At 32.4% G+C, this 25,053-nt stretch overlaps 1 protein-coding gene across 1 annotated transcript in view; it reads left to right on the top strand.

Moving 5' to 3' along the window:
* Positions 1–3,805: 3,805 nt before the first annotated feature.
* LOC129216095 (peptidyl-prolyl cis-trans isomerase E-like) overlaps positions 3,806–25,053 on the top strand; it is a gene marked incomplete at its 5' end in the record, with an annotated part of 53,150 nt that continues 31,902 nt past the window's right edge. The window contains 4 exon segments of the mRNA XM_054850244.1: positions 3,806–3,832; positions 13,374–13,455; positions 14,598–14,689; positions 19,672–19,798. Of these exon segments, the coding sequence (XP_054706219.1) occupies positions 3,806–3,832; positions 13,374–13,455; positions 14,598–14,689; positions 19,672–19,798 (328 nt within the window).

Below are 25,053 nucleotides of genomic sequence, written 5' to 3' on the forward strand. Positions count from 1 at the left end.
ATGGAAATATGGGGGGGGGGGGGGAGATAAAGGAAACGTGAAAAATAGCGCCAGCACGAGTTTGCGAAAAAACGCTGCTCTTGCAAATTCTGCAAATTAACCCACGATACTGAGGTCTTAAAACGTTTATATCTTGGACAATCAAAGAGGGGGGGGGGGCTACTCAAGGGCTGCAGTGTTTAAAATATCGAAAAACTGAATTGAAAGCCATTTTTGGAGCTAGGAGAAGTTCGATATTTCTTCTCTGCAAACTCTTAATTTAAAAGTCAAAAAGTTTTGAACTGTCTTTAATGATGTAAAAGTGGGGGTGGAGGAGGTTTTTAAAAAAAATCTCGAAAACTGAGTCTTAACAAAACTAGTTTAGGCAATCTTTGGTTAATTTATGAGAGATGGTTTTGGTGTTCTAACATTAAAATGTTTTGTAGCTAATGTATGAAAAACTATTGAATCTATTAGATACGTACCGAGTACTCGGCAACAACTCGGTACTCGGCCAATTTGCCAAGTACTCGGTACTCGGCCAAATTCTGATCAGGTATTCGGCCAATACCGAGTAGTTGCAAAAAATTGAATATTGTCCAAGACAGATACTAAAATTCATAAAAAAAAAGAGCAAGCATTATATTCTGCAATCATTTGCAATTAAAATTTATAAGTCAAATTTAAATTTTGAGAATAATGAAGTTTGTAGTGCTTCAATGGAATAAATCTTGATTTTAATGTCCCCAAAGTTAATAACACTTATTTTTTAAAAATTATGCAAAGAAGGTATGTATAAAAAATATGAAATATTAACATTAAAAATGGATTTTTGCTACAAAGAAAAATTAGTTATGAAAAATATAAAAATACCTTTGCTTAAAAAATTAAAGGAAATAAAACAACGTTAAAAGCACAGTGCAGGAACACTGCAGACATGTGTTTTGGCGTTACAAGGAATTCCTTTTTCAATGCACAAAATGGGAGCTTGTGAATTTAAAGGCATCTGACAAAAGTCTGATTTTTTTGTCAAATGTCTTTACATTCTTTAGCTCACATGTTATGCACTGAAAAAGACAATCTTTGTAACAGGGGGGGGGGGGCAGAAACACGTGGTCTGCAGTGTTCCTGCACATTTGTTTTATCTGCTTTTAAAAATTATTTATGTTTGGCAGACTAGAACTATAGGTAATTGATTGGTATATTGTTTCAATTCCAACTTGATTAATCATACCTTTTATTTATTTATTTTTAATTTTAAAAATAATTTTTTTGTAAAATTTTTGACACAAACAAAATTGTTTATATAATGCATAATTAAATTTCAGCAGGAATTTAGTTTTAAAAAATATTATATGGACAAGGAGTACTACTATTACAATAAGTTCAAAATTCATCACATGTGTGTCGGTGGTTCTTCTTAAAACATAATTGGTACTTGGTAACTTGGCCGAGTACTCGGTAACTCGGTACTTGGCCGAGTAGTGAAAGGCCGAGTACTCGGTACTCGGCTACTCGGCCAAAGTGCTACTCGGTACGTTTCTAGAATCTATATACTTAAGTGAAAGGGAATTTGGGACCCTCTCCCGAAAAGTATTTGTAATTGAAGTCTTAAAACTTTTAGGCTGTCTTCGGCAATGACAAGAGGGAGGGAGAGGGCTCTCTTTAGACGAAATTCCGAAACTGGAGTCTTAAAAGCGCAACTTTAGACCGTTTGGGGTTCGGGGTTCTTCTTTCCCGAAAAATATTCAAAGCTGAAGTATACAGAACTCAGCTTTAGGTAACCTTTGGGGGACTTAAAAAGAGGGAATTCAAAGGCTTTCTCTCAATAAATTTTAGAATTTAAATTCTTAAATCTTCGGTGATGAAAAGGGGGAACCGCAAATTTAAGTCAAATTTAGTGAACATAGGGGAAGGAGTTCGTGGGACGTTGGGGGTATCTCTACCCAGAAATTTCTCCATGCTGAAGTATTGAAATGCTATTTTGGCTATTTTTGAGTGAGTTAAGAGTTAGGGAATTCAGGAGTCTTTCTTGAAACATTTTCAAAATTGAAGTCTTAACACTGAGTTGTCTTTGGCGGTGTTTGGAGGAGAGTTTCTCTCTCAATAGAAAAATTAGTCTTAAACACAAACTTACACTGCATTTAGTAAACACAATAAGAGGGGGGAGGGTATTCCGCACCCCAGCCCGAAATATTTCCGTTTCTGAAATTTTAAGAGCTTTGTTTTGTAGCAATTTTTGGGGTTAATGGTGTAGGAAGATTCTTTCAAAAAGCTTCCAAAATGAAAGTATTAAAACTTTTAGGCGATCATAAGTCATGTTTATAGGTAAGGTAAAGGAAGGGGGGTACTATTCGTAGAAAAAATTTAGAGACTGAAGCCTTAAAAATTGAAGTTTAGGACATTTGTAGTGAACTCAGAGGAAGGGGGTTTAGGAGTTCTCTTCTGAAAATTTTTTGATGCTGAAATATTTAAAGCGCCACTTAAGGCTATATTTGAGTGCCTTAAGAGGGATGTGATTCAGGGACCCTGCTTGGGGTTAGGATTCAGTTCCCCTATTTCTTTTTTTAGTTAATGAATATTGGAAAGTGTACCTTGTTTAAAAAATATATCTACTTCACTGAAGCGATTTTATTGCTAATTTTACCACCTGCTGTCTTATAAAAGAATTCTTTTTCAAATGAAGAATGTGGGGGAATGATGCCAGTTCATTGTCATTAGTCGGCCATACCCTTCCCCCACCTTTCCTTCTTTTCTGGTTTGTTGGTGCTACCTTGGGTAGACTTTCCGATCAGAACTGATTTATGTTGCAAAAGTGAAAATCTTATGTTCTAAGCAATTTTATTGCAGCAATAAAAATGTTTACGATCGGCAAAAAACTAATGATGGGAAGCTGCGTACGCTTTTACCCCAAACATTATCCAACATCGTCTGAAATTGCGTTTTTGGAACTTCAATTTCAAAATATTGCCGAAGGATGGTTCCTGAACTCCATCCCTTCGACAGTGCGTTCAAAAAGAATATAAACATTATGAAAGATGGAGTACAATTTCGTTTTTAAAGCTTCAATTTCGGGGAGAGCCCAGAGCGCCTCCCCCCCCCCCTCTTTCTCTAATATTTTTGAAGGTAGCCCAATATTGTGATTTTGGGACTATCAGTTTGAAATAATTGATGTAAGAGTCCCTGAACCTATCCTTTTCCTGAACTTTACCAAAATGGCCTACCATAACGTTTTTTGGGGAGAGCCTCCAGAACCCCCCCCCCCCCCCCCCTTTGTTATGGGCAGTTTTCAGGTTTTTTAGGATTACGATATCAAAACGTTTAAATATTACAAATTTAAAGGTTTAAAATTCGAATCAAACACATATTCCTAAACTGGCATTGTTAAAATCTACAACATTTATACACACAAATTTTTCCTTAAGCCAGCATGTGGGGGGGGGGGGGGGGAGTTAAAAATATTTTCCGTCTTGAACACATCACCAAACTTGCACCCATAGTGTTGAATCCAGTGCTGAGTTACTGACTATTTTCCCCCATCTCCAAACTGTATTGTTATTTTAATTATTATTTTGTTTTAATTTTAAAGGAAAGAATTTTTGCCTTTCTTCTTTTACTTCATGAATTTTTGAAGTCGCTTTTATCTGTATCCGTTCATTTCATTTTGTGTTATTTCCTCCATTCATTTCATATTTTTGCTGGAAAAATACTTAAATAATAAATCTTTACTTTAAAAGATGTTTTTAGAGTTTTATGTTAAGTTTGTTATGAATTCTTTTAAATAGAATCTTGGTTCCTCATTTTATATTTTTTTTTGTTCCCGTAGGAAGCAGCGGCAGCCATTGATAACATGGTATGTTATTTATAGCACCAAATGTTACATTTCCAAGTATTATGTATCATTTTACATTTTTTTTTTTTTTTAAAAACATTGTTGTAAAATGTAACACATGTAAATGTGTTGTTGTATTGAGGATTTATCATGCAGTTTATGGAGGAACTTCAAATGACAGACCTTAGAATACAATTGTTTTTCACTGCCATTCTGCATTTAGATTACAACTTTTAAGAGCAAACAAAATGAAGATCTTCAGAATGATCCAAAAAAGTGTACATTTTATCTTCTAATGACTATAACAACAATTATTATGATACAGAAAAGTTTCAAAAATCAAAGTACTGTAGAGTCTCGAAAATCCAGGTCTCAAAAGTCCAAGGTTCTGCTTAATTCGAGCTATTAAAAAGTTAGATTTTTTTCCTCGCTAGTAGGAATGATTTTCTCCCTCTGTTTCTTTTTTTTTTTTAATGGAGCAAATACATTTTCGAACCACACATATTTCCAAATATTCCCTTTCTAGATGTCTTAAAAGAAAAAGGTAAAAAAAAAAATAGTAACTATGAGATTTCCTACATATTTTTAGAGAAAAAGAAAATGATTTGTGTGTAAACAGGGGTCTGGCTAGAGGATATTTGGGTCCGTTAACGGACCCTTCACAAAAATCCGATAACCAAAACGGACAATAATAATATGTATCTGCGAAATGAACTTAGAACTGCAAAGGGATAGTAAGGGTTGGGAAAAAATATGATCGTTTCAGATAGGGTTACCAACTTCAAAATTATCGCCATTTAGTGGCGTTAAACCTATTCTGACATTAAACCTTTATAATGACTTGATTAGAAAATATTCTCATCATTTTACCAGCTTGTCAATATTTGCGTGCGTCATTTTTATGTTGCTGGGCGATGTTTAACTGTTATTTTGAGAGAGAATTATATGTGTTTGATCTTTCGCGATGCTAACGAGAATGATTAACTTTAAATAAACTTTTACTTGCCATTTTTTTCTTTAAATGTCTACTTTTGAAAATTACAATCTTTTAACATCCAATATAAGCAGGGGTCAGTCCAGGATTTTTCACAGGGTCCGTTTTTTTGGAAAAATCAAATAATTTTGTGAAAAATCGAATAATTTCCCCCCCTTCCCCCTCTTCACCAAAAAATTTTGTTAAAACGAATTTTTAGAATTTAGAGAGGGCACAAACTGCATCATTTAAATTTAAAGTTCAGTGTTTTCCTCTTCTATGTTAAGAATATCATTCTGGGGTGTTTTTCTAGTATTTGGCGGGGGGGAGGGGGGGGGCATCGCTCTCTCAAGTAGCAATATTTATCTACCATTCTACATTATGTTAAATTATACTAGAAATATTTCTGTACAGCATTTAAAATAATTGTAACAATAAATAAATAAAAAAATCAGACAAGGGTTCAGCATTTAACTTTTTGACCCAAGACACTCTTAAAAAAACACAGAATTTTGTTTAAACATTATAAATTTCGTGATTTTAACAAAAATAAAAAGATATTTTATTTGTTTACCACTTAACAAAGCGTTCTAAACTTCAAAAATTCAAAAAATCGTATTCCCATAGCAGATGCAAAGAGATCGCTATTCCCAAAGTGAAGGCATCAAAAGTATAAAAACGGCTTGTAAAAGAAATATTTTTGGTAAAATTATTTTAAAATTGCATTTTAGAGTGCTATGATAAACATATCATTAATATCTGTGGACACAGGATGCAAAAAACAAAACAAAGGAAAAAAAAAACCCCATCGATTCAGCATTTTAATTGACTCATAAAAGAAAATGGAATTTTGCTTTAAAAACTTGAAATGAGTGTTCAAACAAAAATAGAGCCTTTTCATTTATTTGTGTCCTAATAAAGCGAAGTTAGCTTGAAAAAAGAACAAAATATGATTCTCATATTGGATGTTGAAAAGATTGTGTTTTTAAAAATGTAGACATCTAAAGAGAAAAAACGGCAAATAAAAGAGTTTATTTAAAGTTAATCATCCTTGTTAGCATCGAAAAATCAAACCTATATAATTTTCTCCCAAAATAACAGTTAAACATCGCACCGCACCATAAAAACGCAAATATTGACAAGCTGGTAAAATAATATTTTCTAATCAAGTCATTATAAAGGTTTAATGCCAGACTCTAAATGGTGATAATTTTGAAGTTGGTAACACTATCTGAAGCGATTATATTTTTTCCCCCACCCTTTACTATCCCTTTTGCAGTTCTAAGTTCATTTCGCTGATATATATTATTATTATTGTTTATTAAATCATGAGCGAGGGAGAAAAGCAGAAAAGCGCTTACCAAAGCCTTTTCAGAAAAGTTTACAACAACACCGCTGCTAATTAGCTTTGATAAAACCAAACTTATTTTCAGCTGTTAATTTCTTTCCAATAAACAAACAAGCATTATATTCATTTGGCAGTAGCAATTTATGGCTTGCAGGAGCATCACAAGAGTGCAGTTTTTTTTTTTCTTTGCAAAATTAGTAGATTTTGTATAAGCTGATCCCTCTGATTTGACTTTAAAAAAGGTTCCAAATCTTATCGTTTTAGGTTTTATATGCGTTATTTTGCTTTCAAATTTGTTCTTTCAATAAACAATATGTGATAGATCCGTTCTTGTTTATCAGAATTTTGTGAAGGGTCCGTTTTGGCTGATCAAGATTTTGTGAAATGTCCGTTTTGGTTGATCGGATTTTTGTGAAGGGCCCGTTAACGGACCCAAATATCCTCTGGCCAGACCCCTGATAAGAATCATATTTTGTTCTTTTTTCAAGCTAACTTCGCTTTATTAGGATGCAAATTAATGAAAAGTCTGTATTTTTGTTAGAACATGCATTTTAAGTTTTTAAAGCAAAATTCCATTTTCTTTATGAGTCAAAACTTAAAATGCTGAATCGATGGTTTAATTTTATTTTTGCTTCAACTGTGTCCACAGATATTAATGATATGTTTATCATAGGACTCTAAAATGCAATTAAAAAATAATTTTATCAAAAATATTTCTTTTGCAAGTTGTTTTTATACCTTTGATGAACTACACTTCGAGAATTGTGATCTCTTTGCATCCACTATGGGAATCCGATTTTTTGAATTTTTGATGTTTAATATGCTTTCTTAAGAAGTAAACAAATAATATATCTTTTTATTTTTGTTAAAATCACGGAATTTATAAGTTTTAAACGAAATTCTGTGCTTTTTAAGAGTGTCTTGGATCAAAAAGATAAATGCTGAACCCTCGTCTGAATTTTATTTATTTATTTTGTTACAATTATTTTAAATGCTGTACAGAAATATTGCTAGTATAATTTAACGTGTGGAATGGTAGATGAATATTGCTACTTGAGGGAGCGATGCCGCCCCCCCCCCTCCCCCGCCAAATACTAGAAAAACACCCCAGAATGATATTCTCAACATAGAAGAGGATAACACTCGACTTTAAGTTTAAATGATGCAGTTTGTGCCCACTCTAAATTCTAAAATTTCAATTTAACAATTTGTTTTTTTTTTTTTATTATTATTATTATTTTTTATTTTTTTCTTTTTGCAAAATTATTTGATTTTTCACAAAAAACGGACCCTGTGAAAAATTTTGGACAGACCCCTGGTAAATTACATCAGGTTCTTCCTTAAGTGAAAAAATTTTTAATAGTGAAAGATGATTTCTGTTATCAACAAATGAATGGCTTTACTTATTTTAAAACTTCTTTAGCTGTTTATATATAGTATAGAACAATTACAACAGCTGTGTCGCCAGCCAGCACTCTTTAAGAGACGTAACATTTTAACTTGACTAGAGTTGAAATAATTCGACGAAACTAATCAAAATGAACTCGGGGGTAGACTAGTTGGATTGTTTAGATGCTCACATGTTTGGTAGACATCTTGGATCACTTTTGAAAACAGATTAATGGGAGGATAAAATAAAAATTTAGGTAAAATTTTTTCATCCCCACAATATTCCCTATACTTTGTACAGGGAACTGAAAGATATATACGCCCCTTTGTAGTCAAATTGTAATTGCTAAGAATTTTCCTGATAATCCAAATTTTCAGTAATCCGATGTGGCGCCAGCCTCAATTACCATGGATTTTCGAGAGACTACTGTAATATGAAGAAATGTAGGAACCGTCATCTAACGAAAGTGTTCAAATTGTTGGCCATCCTGATTCCCAGGCATAAGCTAGCTGATAACGCGGATTAATGGAGGCAAGAAAATTACTTATCATTTCAGTTAGTATTTGGGTCTGCAAACATAGTGCTTGAAATCGCATCACAAAAGAAAAGAAATTAAATGCCAATTGAAATAGTTTGGAAGTTTTGGAATTCTGTCCGTTAGCGTTAAAAGCTGAGCCTGACCCACATTGGCCAACAATTTTAGCACTTTCATTAAATAGCTATGTACTACATTTCTTTGCATGAGTTTGATCTTTGAAACTCTGCTATAATATCCTAATATTGTTAGTGCTACATTGCCACAGGAAGGTAAAGCGCAGTATCTGCAAATCTTTCATTTTCCTCCTCTATTGTGCTTTAGCTTTATTGTACAAGCTTGCTCATTTGGTTTCCCTTGAAAATAAAGCATGAAATAAACAGCAAATTCTAACATTTCCCTATTGTTGGTGTGGAATCCAAGACATGTTTCTTTAAATATTTCAAAAACCAGTTTGCAGGTACTGCGCTTTACATTCCCATGGCAATATATTCATTTAAAGAGTGCATAAATTCGATTAGGATACTTTATATTTTCTGTCAAAATTGTATTTGAAACAAATAATTTAGAACATTCAAGCATCCTTAAATTCTACATGCAATATATCTACAGTCCGCTGCTTAATTCTTAAATTCTATTTTTAATTTTGTGTGCTGACTCAAAAGGTTTTATTATTATTATTTAAATAACACACATGAAATGTTGAGCATTGTATTGTTTTGATCAAAAAAATCTTTTAATTGTTGCAGATTTGCCAACTCTTCCTATTTTGGCGAAAAAGTTTCAGCAAATAACCCACTTTCCAGTTCATTTCTCCTGATTTTGAAAATCTGCTAAACGTACTTCTTGTTCCTTTAAAATTTAGTTTAATATTTTGATATTTTAGCAAAAGTTTCAGCCATTAATCTTTCAGTTTTCCCTTGTTCATTGCGGTATCTTACTATGTGAATTTTCCCTCTACCTCGGTATAACTTAAACAAAATTTGTAACTTCCAAAAGTTCTTTTCGGTTTACCTCTTGAAATGGTCATCAAACTCGTTAGATTCACTTAATAATAGTTTTTTTATTAATGTTTTTTCAGTAAGACAATAGCTTGTTGGAGTATTTTTTCCATTTGGAAAACTTACTGCAGCATTAAGCACAATGTTATAAAGTGAATTAAAATATTTTGTTAACTAACTATATTTGTATTTAACAATGCTGGAAAAGTAGGTAACTGATTTTGGAGTACAGTGAAACCTCCCTTAACGGACACTCCCGAATAACGGACACCTCTAATTAACGGACATTTTTGCAAGTCCCAGTCCCTCAATATAGGCCATTCTATGTAATTAACTCTGAATAACGGACACTCCGAATAATGGACAGTTATTTCGCAAAAAATTTCCCTTGCGATCGTAGCACTTCCGGTTTTTCTTTCTTTTCACAGAATATCTTAGTAACTGCTTGCCTTACAAAGCTTTTCATCCTCCACAACTGAATTCCCCCCCCCCCTCCGTCATTTCCTTATCACTGTTTCTTGGAATTAAAAGGGTGGTAATGGGCAGAGGCAGCGATTGTGGCTTAAAAGTTGGGGGCCGAAAAAAAAAAAAAACTAAAAGATATGGTATTTTTTGCGAGCAGCAAAAAATGAAAAAGAAAAAAAAAGTCATTATTTTGTTACGGCTAGTTTTGAGAGTATTGAAGCAGATAAGTGAAAACTGATGTCAGTCTAACAATTAACGTACGTTTTTCTTAAGATTTTAATGAATTTTGTACACAATAACTATTCAAAAGTTAAGATAAAAAAGAGGAAACTGGGCGTTTTTCTAACTGGGGCTCTCGAGAGATGCAATTGAGCAGATCGGCGCCGGTAGTAGTCGGCTTTATGGCGCCGTGGTTTCGTTGGGTTGTTTAATTTTTAGACATGAAAAAGATTTGCCCATATTCAAGGTCATATTGCCAACTGTCAGTCATGCAATAGTGATACTCGAGATAAAATAAATTAACCATAAAAAGTAGAGAATTTTCGGAAGCACTGAAATACAGTAAAGAATTGAAAAACTTTTTCCTGAGCAAAGGGGACACTGAAGGACTTGCTAAGGTAAATGATTTAAATATTTATATTGAGAAACAGGCTTGTAATGCAAAAAAGAGATTTCAAACTGTTTTAACTGATTACTTTAATTGATTAAATGCTTTTTAAGACAAGTGTGGGCTGTCAGTAAACCTTTATTAAGAAAAAACAGATTAATTACTCTTGACGTAAAATGTAGTAAACCTTTCGCAATTGTTTCGATTGTGTTCAGTGGCGGATTGGTTGAAAAAATCGGCCCTGGCATTACGAGATGTAGCGGCCCCATAGCTCTTATAGATGTTAAATTTTACTTAACGATTGGGATATCACTTAAATATGAGGACTTAGCTTTCTGGCTTCTGGGAGTCATTAAAGTATTAGCAACATAAACTTAATGGAAAGATTAACATTGAGTCTGAAATAGGGGGGTCCGGGGGGCCTCTATAGCGAAAATTTTTAAAATTGTAGTCTTAAAAGCTCAGTTTTAGACAATATTTGGTGATGTTAGGGGAGCGTAGTTCAGGGTTTCTCCTGCTGCAGTTTTTCGGAAGTGGAAATCCAAAAACAGAATTTTAAATTATATTCGAGTATATGTATGAAGAGTGGTTCCGGGGGCTCTCCTCTAAAATTTTTTAAAAAGTATTAGCTCTGAAAACGCAGTTTTAGAAGATCTTTGGTGATTTTAAGTCGAGATAGATTCCGAGGCCACCCACGAGAAAATTTTCAAATTGAAGTCTTAAAAGCCTGTTTTGGTAAAGACTAGGGCGCCGGCAGTTACTCGAAAGTTAAGTTCCAAAAACGAAATTTTTGCTGACCTTCAGTGATGTTAGGAGAAGGAGTTTTCAGGAGGTTCACCCCGGAAAATTTTCGAAATTGAAGCACTAAAAATCAGATTTAAAACGTTCTTTATTGATAATGCCGAGAGAGAAGAGGGGATGGTGCACTTTCTCAGAAAATTTTTGATACTGTTAATTTAAAAAGACATTTTTAGACCATCTTTGGGAATGTCAAAAAAATGGGAGAGGTTCGAGTACTTTCCTCCAGCAAATTTTCAAAACTGGAATTCCATGTTAAGGCGGGAGTGGATTTGGCTGGTTTCTTATGAAGTTATTTAAAATTGAAGCCCAAAAATTTTAATTTTACACGATCTTCGATAATATTAGTAGGGGGGTGGGAGGTTCTGGGGACCACGGAATTCTTTCCACATTGGTTTTTATCAACTTATTTTCTTTTTAAACTGAGGGGCCCGAAACCGTGAGATTGTACAGCATACAGAATACTTTATGTTTCGTCAAAAAATGTTTGAAACTCACATTTCGTTGGCCTCTGGCCTTTCATTTGATAGTTTTAATAATCTAGAGTCTTACATGCTCCTCAATGGTATTTTAAGATTGCATTTTTTAAATAATTTTACGGAAAAAAAATATTTTTTCACTTTTATTCCAATTGTTATAAACAGGGTCGCTGAGAGCAAAAGCAGACCCAGGAAAAAATGACATAGGTAAATTTTTTTTCACAGGCCCCCTTCTACACCTTTCACCATTAAGATATTTTACCCTCTGCACGAGTTCAATTCCGAGCCGGGCCCCTATTCTCCAACTAAACTGACATGACCTCATGTCAGGGCTTGTTGTAAGTTGCATTTTATAGCAATTGTGAATTTTCATTTATAAATAGAAGCGTCAAAGAGACCAAAAGTATTTTAACTTCTTACGATCGCTAAGGTTTCCCTGTTTTTTTTTTTTTTTAATTTATTCATTTATTTTTTATTACGACACTAATAACATATTGGCAGCCCCAAGGTCCGACTAACTAAAAGTGAGGCCCTAGGTCCACATTAATTTGGGGGCCCCCTGAAGACTATGCAGTGTTTGATTTACATTTTTAAAACACGGCATTTTTGAGGTCCTCTTTGTCTAATCAAACAACTATGTATAAATCACTTATGTACATTTATGAATCCCCTTTGGGCCCCCTCATAATCGTGACCAAGTGAATTCGTTACTGGCAGAATGATTAAAAATCCCCCTTTGAAGAAGTTTTTTCCCAATTAATAAATCATATTTTTTAATTTTTTAAAAAATACATGTATTTTTCATATTGTTGCAATGCTATGCATAATTCTTTAAAACATTTGGGGCCCCTTAGGTACATGGGGCCCAGACCTAGACCTAGTCAGCCTGTGTGGTAATCAGGCCCTGGGCAGCCCCATTTCAGAAATCCCCTCCCCCCCTCTTGGTGACGGCCCTGCCTCCCTCCACCCGCAAGCTTGCAAGCTTTAGCCCATGCGTAAAAATGAGCTGAGGCTGTGTTTTGCGAATTTGCGTTATTCTAAACACATGCGAGCAAAATTTATTTTGCTGTTAGTAGACAAGCCTGAAAGACTTTGCTGTTAGTTGATCGGCCCGAAGCATGACCGGCCCACCGGGCAAATGCCCGGCTGCCCGCCGGCTGTATCCGCCACTGATTGTGTTCTACAAAGGGAACAACAGCCCATTTTGAAAAAGGTAAATTAAGTAGTTCCTCCAAATAGGGGACACCTCCCAATAACGGACAAAACTTCTTGTCCCTTGACTGTCCGCTATTCGGAGGTTTCACTGTATATCATAAGTATCTTATGTTCGTCATAACTTATATTAAAAAAACCAAACCAAAGTGTGTGCTAAAGCTTAACTAAAGAAATAAGCTAATAAATTGCAGCAATTTTATTCAATGATGGAATGCTTGATTTTGATTTTAGTGTTTTGGTGCTTTGAAAATTTGCAGCATTCTTGCTTTGTTCAGAAAGAAGTTGCAAAATTGATCGCAGTACTGCCATGGGCAGATAGAGCAGTTATGCAAATTTTTCATTTTTCAATTTTTTGCATTTTTGTCATCTGTTGTACGTTAGCTTTATTGTACAAGCTTGCTTGTTTGGTTTCTGCTGAAAAAAAACACACGATAAAAACGTGTAAATGTTAGCATTGAATTCAGCACACATTTCTTCAACTGTCACGAAAAATCATTTCTGTAGATACTGCTGTTTACTTGCTCACGGCAGAGTAGTACTCCTAATATCTCCCTGATTTTTCACTTTGTGAAGTTAGCAGCTCTGTTGTATGAGTGTATACTGCACTTTTTCTGTGCATTACATACATTTAGATGAGTTGACTGATTGTTTAACGACCCCATCCCCCCTTGCCATTTCATTCTATGTATTTTTCTTTCATATAGTTTTATGTTTCTACTTCTGTGCTCAGCATAATTACTTATTTGTATAGAATGATTCTGAGCTGTTTGGAAGGACAATAAGGGTGAACATAGCAAAGCCTATGAGGATAAAAGAAGGTTCAACCAGAGCAGGTACACTCTCTTATTTTTGTTTCTTTTAAAAGTTATTGTCTAATTATTGCACATTTTATTTTCAAACTAGCAAGAAAAGTGTGAAAATTTATAAAGCATGTGTTCAATGTTTTTTTTAGGTAAATCTTTTTTTGAATTTTTATCTTAAACCAAGATTATTTTTGTGTCATTATCAGTGATATTTGATGTAGTAATAATATAATGTTTTGTTTTAAATTTAAGAAGCTTTTAATTTAAAATTCAATATTAAAGAATACTTTATTTTAATATGTCAGTATAGATGTGCTTTTAACATCTTCTAATCGCAAAAATGCAATTAATTTAAAATTCATAAAAATCTAAATCAAATACAATAATCTTAAAGACAATTCTTGCACTGCTGAAAAAGCAGTTGTATCCTAGTTCAGCTGTAATATTTTTATTCAATCAGAAAAATCACAAAAGTACTCCTTTTTAATTTAGTAGGCATTCTGTATTGCAGTAATGAAAATTTGCACCAAATTCATCATATAACATGTTTATAACTTCTTACGCTTGTGGTTCTATTTTATGCAGTATTTTTTCTGAAATTTTTCAAATGCAGCTTTTTTCCCTCCTCTGCTGCAGACTACAAATTGTAGAATATCTGTTAACAAAGTTCCTTTTTTTCTTTGTTGATCAGGCAGGACTATGTTTATGTATAGTTTGTAAGCTTGCCGTTGAACTCTATTCAACCTGGATCCCTAGGACACATGCATCTTTAAACCCAGGTCCTTTTAAGCAAAATAGGGTTTCAAAAGTTAAAAACTGCAATAAAAGATTTTGAATGCTACAAAATGTACTTAACATAAGGTGATATCATGTAGTGTTTTGGTAAGTTCATCAAAAGTGATTCCTTGGAGAGGGAGTTTTCTTCGGGGCAAAATTTATGCATCCTGTGAAATGAATAAACTTTTTTTTTTTGTCCTACTTCTCTATTTCAGAAGATTCAACATGCTGATTTGTGTACATCAAACATCACACAAGAAGTTTTTTCTTTGTTCAGTAGTAGTTTTAAATATGTTGATCTGTTTGTCTGGAAAACTCATCCATTTTAGCTATTTGCTCTAATTTTACTGTTGCTTTATTCTGATTAATGATAGTGTTGCATTTCTTACATTTAGTCTGGTCTGATGATAATTGGCTTAAAGAGCATGCTGGAGAAACATTACAAGATGAAGAAAATGATGGTAAAAGGAAGCTTGATGAAGATGAGGTATGTTTTTAATTTTCAAATGGGAAGTAAAACCCCTCCTAACTGACACCCCTCTTATGTGGACAATTTTTAATTCCCCAGTTCCAATGCAAATAACATTATTAAACCCTTGTCCTGCAGCCACCCTTCTATTGCGGACAAAAAAAATTGTCCCGTTAGTGTCCGAATTAGAGGGATTTTACTGTATGTTTTTGTATTTGAATGAATAATAGAACCATGCATAACAGTGTATTAGGTTCTCTTTGGTACTCCAAAATAAACCCTTCACAAAATTTTACTGCAAAAACTGCCCGTTTGAGTACCAAAGCTCCTTTGTTATGCCATTTTCTGTATCTTCAGACTTTTCTACTGAGCTATTATTTAGTCTGTTAATTTTTTTTCTTTCTTTCTTTTTTATTTTTTTATTAAATTCTGAACAGATGATAACTGTACATACTTGTACTGTTTTTCATTTGTTTTAAAAATAAATCTTTAAAAAGTACTTTTGTTTGACTGTCATAAGTTTATGCAGGAATTATGTTACTGAAAAAGAAGTCTGAGATTTCAGTCTTTTTGCTTCCTGCAAATAACCGAATTATTTTGATAGTTGAAAGTTATTTTAACACATGTTACCTTAACAGGGTTCGTACGCTCCTGGAATTCCGGGAAAACCGGGAATTGTCAGGGAAAATGACACTGTCAAAAATGTCAGGGAAAAGTCAGGGAGTTTTCAAATTTTGTCCTCCAAAAATTTTTTTTACATTTTTTTTCCCAAGGAATTAACTACCATGAGATCTAGTCTTCGTTTTTATTGTGATTTCACGAAAAAAATTGTAAATTTTTATCTAAACCGACGCTGGCACTTAAAAACTGCGATCGAGAAATGAACGTTTTTTTTTTTTTTCACAACGAAAAATGCGCCAAAAGATCGAAGATTTTCTTATATGGAGTCAGTGAGGGGAACGCATTTCTTTCTACTGCCTAAAGTTTTAGATGGGTTGCCACAACATTCTATTCGGTTCAGAGTTCGTACGCTCCGGGAAAACTTGGAATTATCATGGAAAATGACAGGGAATTTTCCAAATGTGTCCCCAAAATTTTTCTTTTCCCAATTTTTTTCCAGGGAATTTGGTTTTATGAGATCTAATCTTCATTTTTATCGATGTATTTAAAAAAAATTGTAACAATTTTAAAGTAATGAAAAAAGTGGCGACCCAAAAAATCTTCAGCAGCCGCCATTTTTGGCTCTCAGTAGTTCCCAAGGGAAAAAAAATCAGGTGAACAGCAATTATGTACAAACTCAAAAGGAGAGAAGACAATTTACTGCTTCGGAAGCACAACCTGTAGATGGGAAGATCGATCGGGGAAAATAGTTTTTTTTTGGTCGGAAAATCATTTCAGCTACGTGTGAAACGCAGTCGCCATCTTTGGTCATTCACAAGATCGATGTAGATACGATCCTAAAATGCCTAAATTTCTAAAAACAAAGCAGAATTGGATGTTTTCTTTAATTGAAAACTGATGAAAATAACAAAAAATGGTCTACAAATTGTTTTTCTATTGTTATTTAAAATAATTTTCTTGAGAAATAAAAAATTTTGTTCTTAAAACTTAATCTTATCCTCACTGCCTCGGACGCAAATGTGATAAAAACTTTTCAATGAATTGTAGTTTCATGAAGATTAATTATTTTTTAATTGTCTTCATGCGACAAATTAAAAAAGTTATTTCTTATTTTTGGGCATAGCCGCCATATTTGGTCATTCCCAAGATGGAAGTACACAAGACTTTTTAAGTGCCTAAGTTCCCGAAAACGGCATTGGATGTTAATTGCAATGCAAACTATTGAAAACAACACAAATTGTGCCTTTTTTCCGGATAATTTGTAATTATTTTCTGGAAAAATGCAAAATTTAATCTTTATAACATTTTTTTGTTTTAATTGATTTAGACTCTTATGTGCTAAATACTGACTATTTTGCTTTTATTGTATCCTTTTAAGGATTATTAATTATTTATTACTACTTTTATACTACAAATCCAAAAATCTACATATTATTTTAAATTTTTCACTTTGTCGCCATATTTGATCGTTTGCACAATGGAAATAGACTTAAACTTCCAGAAACAGAATTGGATGTTTATATCAATGAGTAACATTGAAAATAACATTAAAATGTGCAAAAAGTTGTGAATTTTTGAAAATTAACTAATACTTTCTGGAAAAGAAAATATAAAATTTTAATGTAAGCGTCCTTTAATATGTGAAAAAAAAAAAAGATTATTGGCATTGGCCTATGATCGGCGGATGTTGATTTTTGTTACTATGCATTACATGGTATGCCAATTGATGCAACAAGTTAACCATATTTATACTAAAATTTAGCTTTGCATTTTGCTCAATATGTTTTGTGTAACCTACTTATAAGAAAATAAAAAGTATTGTAAACCAAAAGCGGATGCTAAAAGGTTGCTGCAGGACTACAGCAAAACGCTATAATATTACGCGTGACATCAAAAAAACCCTAAAATAAGTTGAAAGTACTCTGTTTTCAACAAATAGTAAACAAATTAAAACAATTTTGAACAAAATGTTTAAAAAAAACTTAAAATTTTGACAGAGAAAACAAAGGAAAAAAATCTAAGGTTTTTTTTTTTTTTTTAAATCTAAGGGGAGAAGTTTCAGTTCTTCTGCATTGCTACTTTAAACAATTTTAATTGGTTATTTTGAAAATATTACTATTTAAACTTAAATTTTTAATGAAGCGAGTAACCTGGAATTTTCTAAAAAACAACCTGGAAAACCTGGAAAAGTCAGGGAACTTTTTTTAACCAAAAGTGTATGAACCCTGTAACTTAAACCAGCTCATGTTATTTTTTATTTTAATAATTTATTTATTTGCTTGAATTTTGTTATTTTTAAGTTACACTGATTGTTGATTTGCACAGCAGTTATTTTACAGGATTTCACAGGGGTCTGGCCAGAGGATATTTGGGTCCGTTAACGGACCCTTCACAAAAATCCGATCAACCAAAACGGACCTTTCACAAAATTCCGATCAAACAAAACGGACCTTTCACAAAATCCCGATCAAACAAAACGGACCCTTCACAAAATTCTGATAAACAAGATCGGATCTGTCAAATTGTTTATTGAAAGAGCAAATCTGAAAGCAAAATAACGCATATTTCTGTGTATAAACCGATAATTTTTGGAACCTTTTTTAAAGTCAAATCAGAGGGATCAGCTTATTCAAAATCGGCTAATTTTGAAGAAAAAAAAAAACGGCACTCTTGGAATGCTCCTGCAAGCGATAAATAATGGCTACTGCCAAATAAATATAATGGTTGTTTGTTTTATCACAGCTAATTAGCAGCGGTGTTTTTGTAAACTTTTCTGAAAAGGCATTGGTAAGCACTTTTCTCCGCTCATGATTTAATAAACAATAATAATATATATCTGCAAAATGAACTTAGAACTGCAAAGGGATAGTAAGGGTGAGGAAAAAATATGATCGCTTCAGATAGTGTTACCAACTTCAAAATTATCACCACTGAGCGTCTGGCGTTGAACCTTTATAATGACTTGATTAGAAAATATTCTCATCATTTTGCCAGCTTGTCAATCTTTGCGTTTTTACGGTGCGGTGCGATGTTTAATTGTTATTTTGGGAGAAAATTATATGGGTTTTGATTTTTCGATGCTAACAAGGATGATTAACTTTAAATAAACTCTTTTAATTACCGTTTTTTTTTCTTTAGATGTCTACATTTTGAAAAATGCAATCTTTTAACATCCGATATGAGAATCACATTTTGTTCTTTTTTCAAGCTAACTTCGCTTTATTGATTCAAATAAATGAAAAGTCTCTTTATTTCTGTTAGAACTCTCATTTCAAGTTTTTAAAGCAAAATTCCATTTTCTGTTATGAGTCAAAACTTAAAATGCTAAATAGATGTTTTATTTTATTTTATTTTTTGGGTCAACTGTGTCCACAGATATTAATGATATGTTTATTATAGGACTCTAAAATGCAATTTTAAGATAATTTTATCAAAAATATTTCTTTACAAGCTGTTTTTATACTTTTGATGCCTTCCCTTTGAGAATTGCGATCTCTTTGCATCCGCTATGGGAATCCGATTTTTCGAATTTTTAATGATTATTACGCTTTGTTAAGAGGTAAACAATTGAAATATCTTTTTGTTTTTGTTAAAGTCACGGAATTTAGAAGTTTTAAACCAAATTCTGTGCTTTTTAAGAGTGTCTTGGGTCAAAAAGTTGAATGCTGAACCCTATTCTGAATTTTATTTTATTTATTTATATTTTTGTTACAATTATTTTAAGTGCTGTACAGAAATATATCTAGTATAATTTAACATAATGTAGAATGGTAGATAAATATTGATACTTGAAAGAGCGATGCCCCCCCCCCCCCCCGCCAAATATCAGAAAAAAAAATCCAGAATGATTTTCTCGATGTAGAAGAGGAAAACACTCAACTTTAAGTTTAATTGATGCTGTTTGTGGCATGTCTAAATTCTAAACTTTCGTTTTAACAAAAAAAAAATTTTTTTTTTTTTGCGAAATTTTTTGATTTTTTACAAAAGTAATTCATTTTTCACAAAATTATTTGATTTTTCACAAAAAACGGACCCTGTGAAAAATCCTGGACAGTCCCCTGTTTCAGTTATACGGAGTTTGTAATTTAACACGCTTCTAAAAGCTGGTGCCTGCATATAGGAACATATATAAAATTTGAAGTAATTTTTGAATTTTATTCCTTTGGTGAAAATGATTTCGGTTACTAAAAGCTCATCTAGATTAGGGGTTCACAACCTTTTTCAGTGAAAGGCCACTCAGATTGCAAGTGTACTAGTTTACAGGATATAAGATTATTATTTTGCAAACTTCTTACATTTTATTCTTATACAGTTGCACATTATTTTAGACATTACAAAAATGTTTATCAACTTTAACAGATGCACATGACATTTTGCAGAGTGAAGAACCTGAGAAGAAAAGACAAAAATCAAATCCTGTGGTTTATTTTGATATTTCAGTAGACGGTGAAGAAGTAGGACGAATTCAAATTACGTTGAGGAAGGATATTGTTCCTCTTACTGCAGGTGAGATTTTCAATAAAGAAATATAGTTCAACCCTCCTTTTTTGGCTCTAATTTTAGTGTAAATGTGTTCTTTACAAAGCATTCTCATGATATACCAATGATTTTTTTATTGTACAATACAAGACCGTTATAACGCACACCTTGGGACCAGAGCTTGTGCTTTATACAGGTTTTTGCATTATATAGATCATTTCACTAATTTTTGAAACAAACATTCAAAATATGTCTAGATATTAGCACTTTAGAATGAGTTTTATCTGCAATAAAAGCACTTTTTTTACAATTAGTAATTCACAAATTATGTTTCACAATCAAAAGAAAATGAATTATCTTGCACTTCTGCTAGCTTCATGGTGTGCATAACAGCTGCATTTTCTAGAGCCATCTGGTATTTTTTGTTTACTGTGAGTACTAATTTTCATTTAAAAGCTTTGAGTTAAGATGGAAAGATGATAAACTGTCTCAAAATTTAATTTGCTTAACAATTTTTATGTTTGCAAAGCATAACAGAGGGATTTTTTAAACCTCAAAACCTATTGTTTACTTCTGAAAAGTTGTACGGTTTTTTGAGAACTGCATTATATAGGATGGCGTTATAAAGGTATTCTACTGTATTTATATTATTTCATTTTAATCTCATAGTTAGTGAATTGTCAGTATACTACTTTTATCAAAGCAATGTTTTTTAAAATGCAGCAAGGACAGACCCAGAATTTTTTCAAGGGTGATTGATTTTTATTACTTACTTTTTACTATGTATACTCAGGGCCTGATTACTGAATAGGCCAACTAGGCTTTGACCTAGAGCCCCCCGCTCTTTAGGGGCCCCCAAATGGCTAAAATTGCTTTATCTAACAAAAAAATGGTAATATTTGATTACAAGGGCCCCTGAAAAAGGGTTTGGCCTAGGGCCCCTCGACGTCTTAATCGGGCCTTGTGTATACTGATTCAAAAATATTGATCACAAAGGTTTTGGACTTGAATTCTGAAACAGTTCCGAGATAAGGTCATAAACCAAAACCTCCCTTCTCCCATTAACAATAAAAATTCATCTAAATTTGCATTTTTTTAACTTCATTTTAAAAAAATTACCAGTAGAGAGTCCCTCAAGGGAGAGGCGATCGCCTCTCCCTTGTATCCATACCTGAAATGCAGTTTAACTTGATTTTAGCTATATTATTTCTCCCTTCTCAAAATAAGAGAGTAATATATTTTTTGTACAGTTGCTGTTTGCAAGAACAAGACATTATGCAAGTTTTCTGAGACAAGTACTTGTTTTGGCTGTTATCCCTTGCCACAGTTTTATAGGAGTGACAAGCTATTGAAGTTTTGTAAGGATTCATTGACAGTGTAATAGCGTCAACACCAAACTATGCTACATGTCCACTGATTGCTTTCCACAAAGACACTTTCAAGCCTTTTTTTTTCCCGTCATGTTCAATTTTGCATTATTTTTATACAAGTAGAAAACAGTTGCTTATTAACTTGATGCATTTCATGATTCATTTAGGTTTTGACATCAAATTCCTTATTGGCGAGCTGTTAAAAATATCTAGCTATGTTTACAAATTGAAATTCTCATTTCCTAAAGTTTCCTAATATTAAATCGGGTGTTTGTGATTCAAAATTTTCGAAAAATTTTATGTTGCCGTTTTCCAAAAATTTTAGACTGAGAACACATTCTAAAACTGTAAAATTATTTTTAAAAAACTTTTAAAATTATTTTCATTAATGATTTCAATGATTTTTGTATGTATATTTAAAGAGTTTTTATGAAAGGGGTAGGGGGGGGGGAGATCAAGCTTCTTCATAGTTTCAGAAAAATTTTCTTGAGTCTACTTGTACCCCTGCATTAAATGCAATATTTACTTCATTTCAATTGAAACTTTTTGTTTTGGCAATTTTTTTTTTCATTTTTGTTTAATTTATTCTGAAGAATATAATATGTTATCCTTTTTGAATTGCAATTTTTACTATGTTTTGTATTTATCAAAGATTAAATAACAAATAAATGCAGTATAGGACAGTAAATCCTACAACCACAGAAACAGCACAAGTCTCCATTTTGAAATTTTCCGAATTTCAGTCCACTTCCAAGTATTTTAACATGACAGAGGAATTCAATTTACTCCGAAAATAAAAATTCAAAGTCACACTTCACATTACTCTCTTCATTCACTTCTCCTTGTCACATGTCATTCTATATTAAGGAAACATTTTTCTTTCAACCAAAGTGTTTGATATCTTACTTCTTGTTTCCTTCACCCTTGTCAAACTTTATGAACCTCCTTCCGCTTGAAAACATGTCATCATTTCTGGATGACCCCATAATTGATTGCGTGAAAATTAGAGCCTGTTGTTGTCAAACTTTATGCACATAATAAGGCTACAAAAAAATAACCTAAATTTTGTTTGTATTAAATCAGATTGAGAGCAACAATTAACAAATTATAAATGCTGAAACAAACTTTATAAAAAATGTGATCATGAGCACACAACCATTTCTGATTGTTTTTGAAATATACTCTTTACGTTTAATTTTCCTTCTTTTAAAAGCATTTATTTCCTCGAAAGCGCAGTAAAATTTTTCATTTTTCTGAGTTACAAGAAAAGTGGTGAATTACAAGAAAATTTCAAAATGTCTCTTCTAAAAAATATATATCTCCATATTTACATTAAACTTATCTTTTTTTATTAAAAAAAAATTAAGTAGTGTCAAATTGTTTTACTTCAGGGAACCAAAATTCTGTAGTTTTATGTTGTGTGTGTGTGTGTGTGTTTTTTTTTTTTAATTTTTTAAATGTTGTTTCTAGTGCTTATTTTTTAATATTAATGAAAAGTCTTTATAATATGTTGTCTTGCGGTTCAGAACTTTTACAGCTGCCACTTAAGAGCTTTTGAATTCTAGTAATATTCTTCAGCAGTTTTCGTGGTAGTTATTAAAGTGGATATTTTTAAAAAAATATATGTTGTGTAACATACATTTTTAAAGATTTTATCCTATACTGTTTGAATGTTGTGAATCATTTAATTTAATCATCTCTTGTTTTTTGTATTCAACCATGTGATGAAAAGTATAACATGTAATGACTATGATTTAAACCTAAAATATAAAATTGAGTAGATACTCTCCCATCCAGATCAATAAGGACAGAGTTTTGTGGGGCTAAAAATCAAGTTTCAGGCAAAATTAAAGGTTTCAACTATTAGGCCTCCATTCACTTTGTCTTTGCTGATAGTGGTGTTCAATTTGTCTGTGATGAAGTGGTAAAAGGTCTGAAATGTAAAAGTGCAGGGTCAAGTTCCTGAGTGCTTTGCAGCTACCACTTTAAAAGGTTTTTGATTTCTAGTGTTATTCTTTGCCTTTTTTATGTGGCTGTCATTAATGTTGATGAATATCTGAAACCGTTATGCAGATTTATAACAGTTGGATATAATTCATCCTACAGTAAATACCTTTAAACTGTGAAGCATTCAGTTGAACGGATTCATGCGCTTTACAATTAATGATCACAACATTTTTCTGAGGCAAATGGAACAAAGATTGAAATGAATGCAGACCATTCTCATTCTAACTTTTTTGGAATTAAACTCAAAATTTACATATTTTGCACATTTTGAAATCCGGTAGCATCTGTCTCTTTAAAACTCGCCTGTTTTTTTACTAGATGATTCTACTGCTTGGGCATCACTAATTTTGTTTTTCTCATTATTTTCAACTCTTATATTTTTTATAGAGGACTGTATGCTCATAAATTTCAATCCAATTGCATCTGAGTTGATTCAAACCAATATTACTTGCAATAATGTTGATTAAGTTTTTAAAGTGTTTTATATTTTAACTAAATTTTTCATAAACCTACCATGAACATCTTCAGTTGATGACCATTTTAGAAAATAGATTTAATTTTAAAAATGACTTATGATATTTATATGGCGATAGAACAGCGTTTCTTAAATTGCGTTCCGTGGAACCCCAGTATTCCATAGAAAGCACTCATGGGTTCCACGAATTTTGCTTCTTTACCAAACTTTCAAATCAGTCACTTAAAAAATATGATTTGAGTGAAAAGTTAAATGAATATTCTCGAAATGGATGGCTGGAAAAATATTAATAGTGGATTAAAAGCCCATTTATTGTCAATGTATGACCTTCAATTATGTCAGCTCTAGATGCGACTCTTTAATGAAAATGGAACTTGATTTTTTTTTTTTTTTTTTTGCTTCTGAAATTTAAAATGATGCAATTCAGTGAAATACTGGTGCAACCTTAAAAGATGAATATTCTCAATTGTCTCGAACTTCCTTATTTTGCATATTTGTAAAAATGGGTGCCATTCATAATAAAATTTTGAAATGTGTTTCAAACGAGTTATAGATGTTTAGAGAAATTTGTGTTAGTTTAGAAATTACTTTTTTAGGTCGAAGAACATTTTTTCAAACAATGAAAAGTGGCTTTTATTAAAAATATGCCATTCCTAGAATGTTGCCTACAAAGTATACTGTTGAGAAAAAATCAGGAGTTCCATAAAAAAAGTCGAATTTTTTGGCTTTTATTAAAAATATGCTATTCCTAGAATGTTGCCTACAAAGTATACTAGTGAGGAAAAATCAGGGGTTCCACGGAGAAAACTGATATTCTTCCACTAATCAAACAAATTAAGAAATGCTGCAATAGAATATCAAAATTGATGACTTTAATAATAAAATTATGCAGAAGTCAAAAAGAATGCTTCAAATTACTAAATTCATAAATATTTTCATTATTTTAGCCTCTCTTATCACATCAGTTAATTGAATAAGTAACTATTTTAGCCTTATTAACCCTTTGCACTCATATACACTGTGGTGGAAAAGTGGTTAAAATTTCGAATTGTTAGAAAACGAGCCACCAACTTAAGCAAAAAAAAACAAAACAAAATGAGGAAAAATTTAATCCAATCGTATTTTAAGTGTTTCCGCAAAACTCCAGGAAGTCTCAATGTTTGGTGCCTACGTGGAACACAAAGAGAAAAAGTTTGACTTACCCCAATGTTGTTGAGACAAAATAAGCACAAGTTTTTCGCGTCACATGTAAAAATTTATTCCGATGATCATCATTTACACGATGAATACCAAGATCCTAGGGAGCTCCCGTGGAGTAATCAAAACTTTGCAACATGGAATGGAATATAAAAGATTAAAATGTAAAAAAAAAATTAAGGTAGGTTAAGTTCTAAGTCCATCTATTGCAGGGATTCAGGTTGTCACAGCAG

This window comes from Uloborus diversus, chromosome 2 (genome assembly GCF_026930045.1).
Source record: "Uloborus diversus isolate 005 chromosome 2, Udiv.v.3.1, whole genome shotgun sequence".
NCBI lineage: Eukaryota > Metazoa > Arthropoda > Arachnida > Araneae > Uloboridae > Uloborus > Uloborus diversus.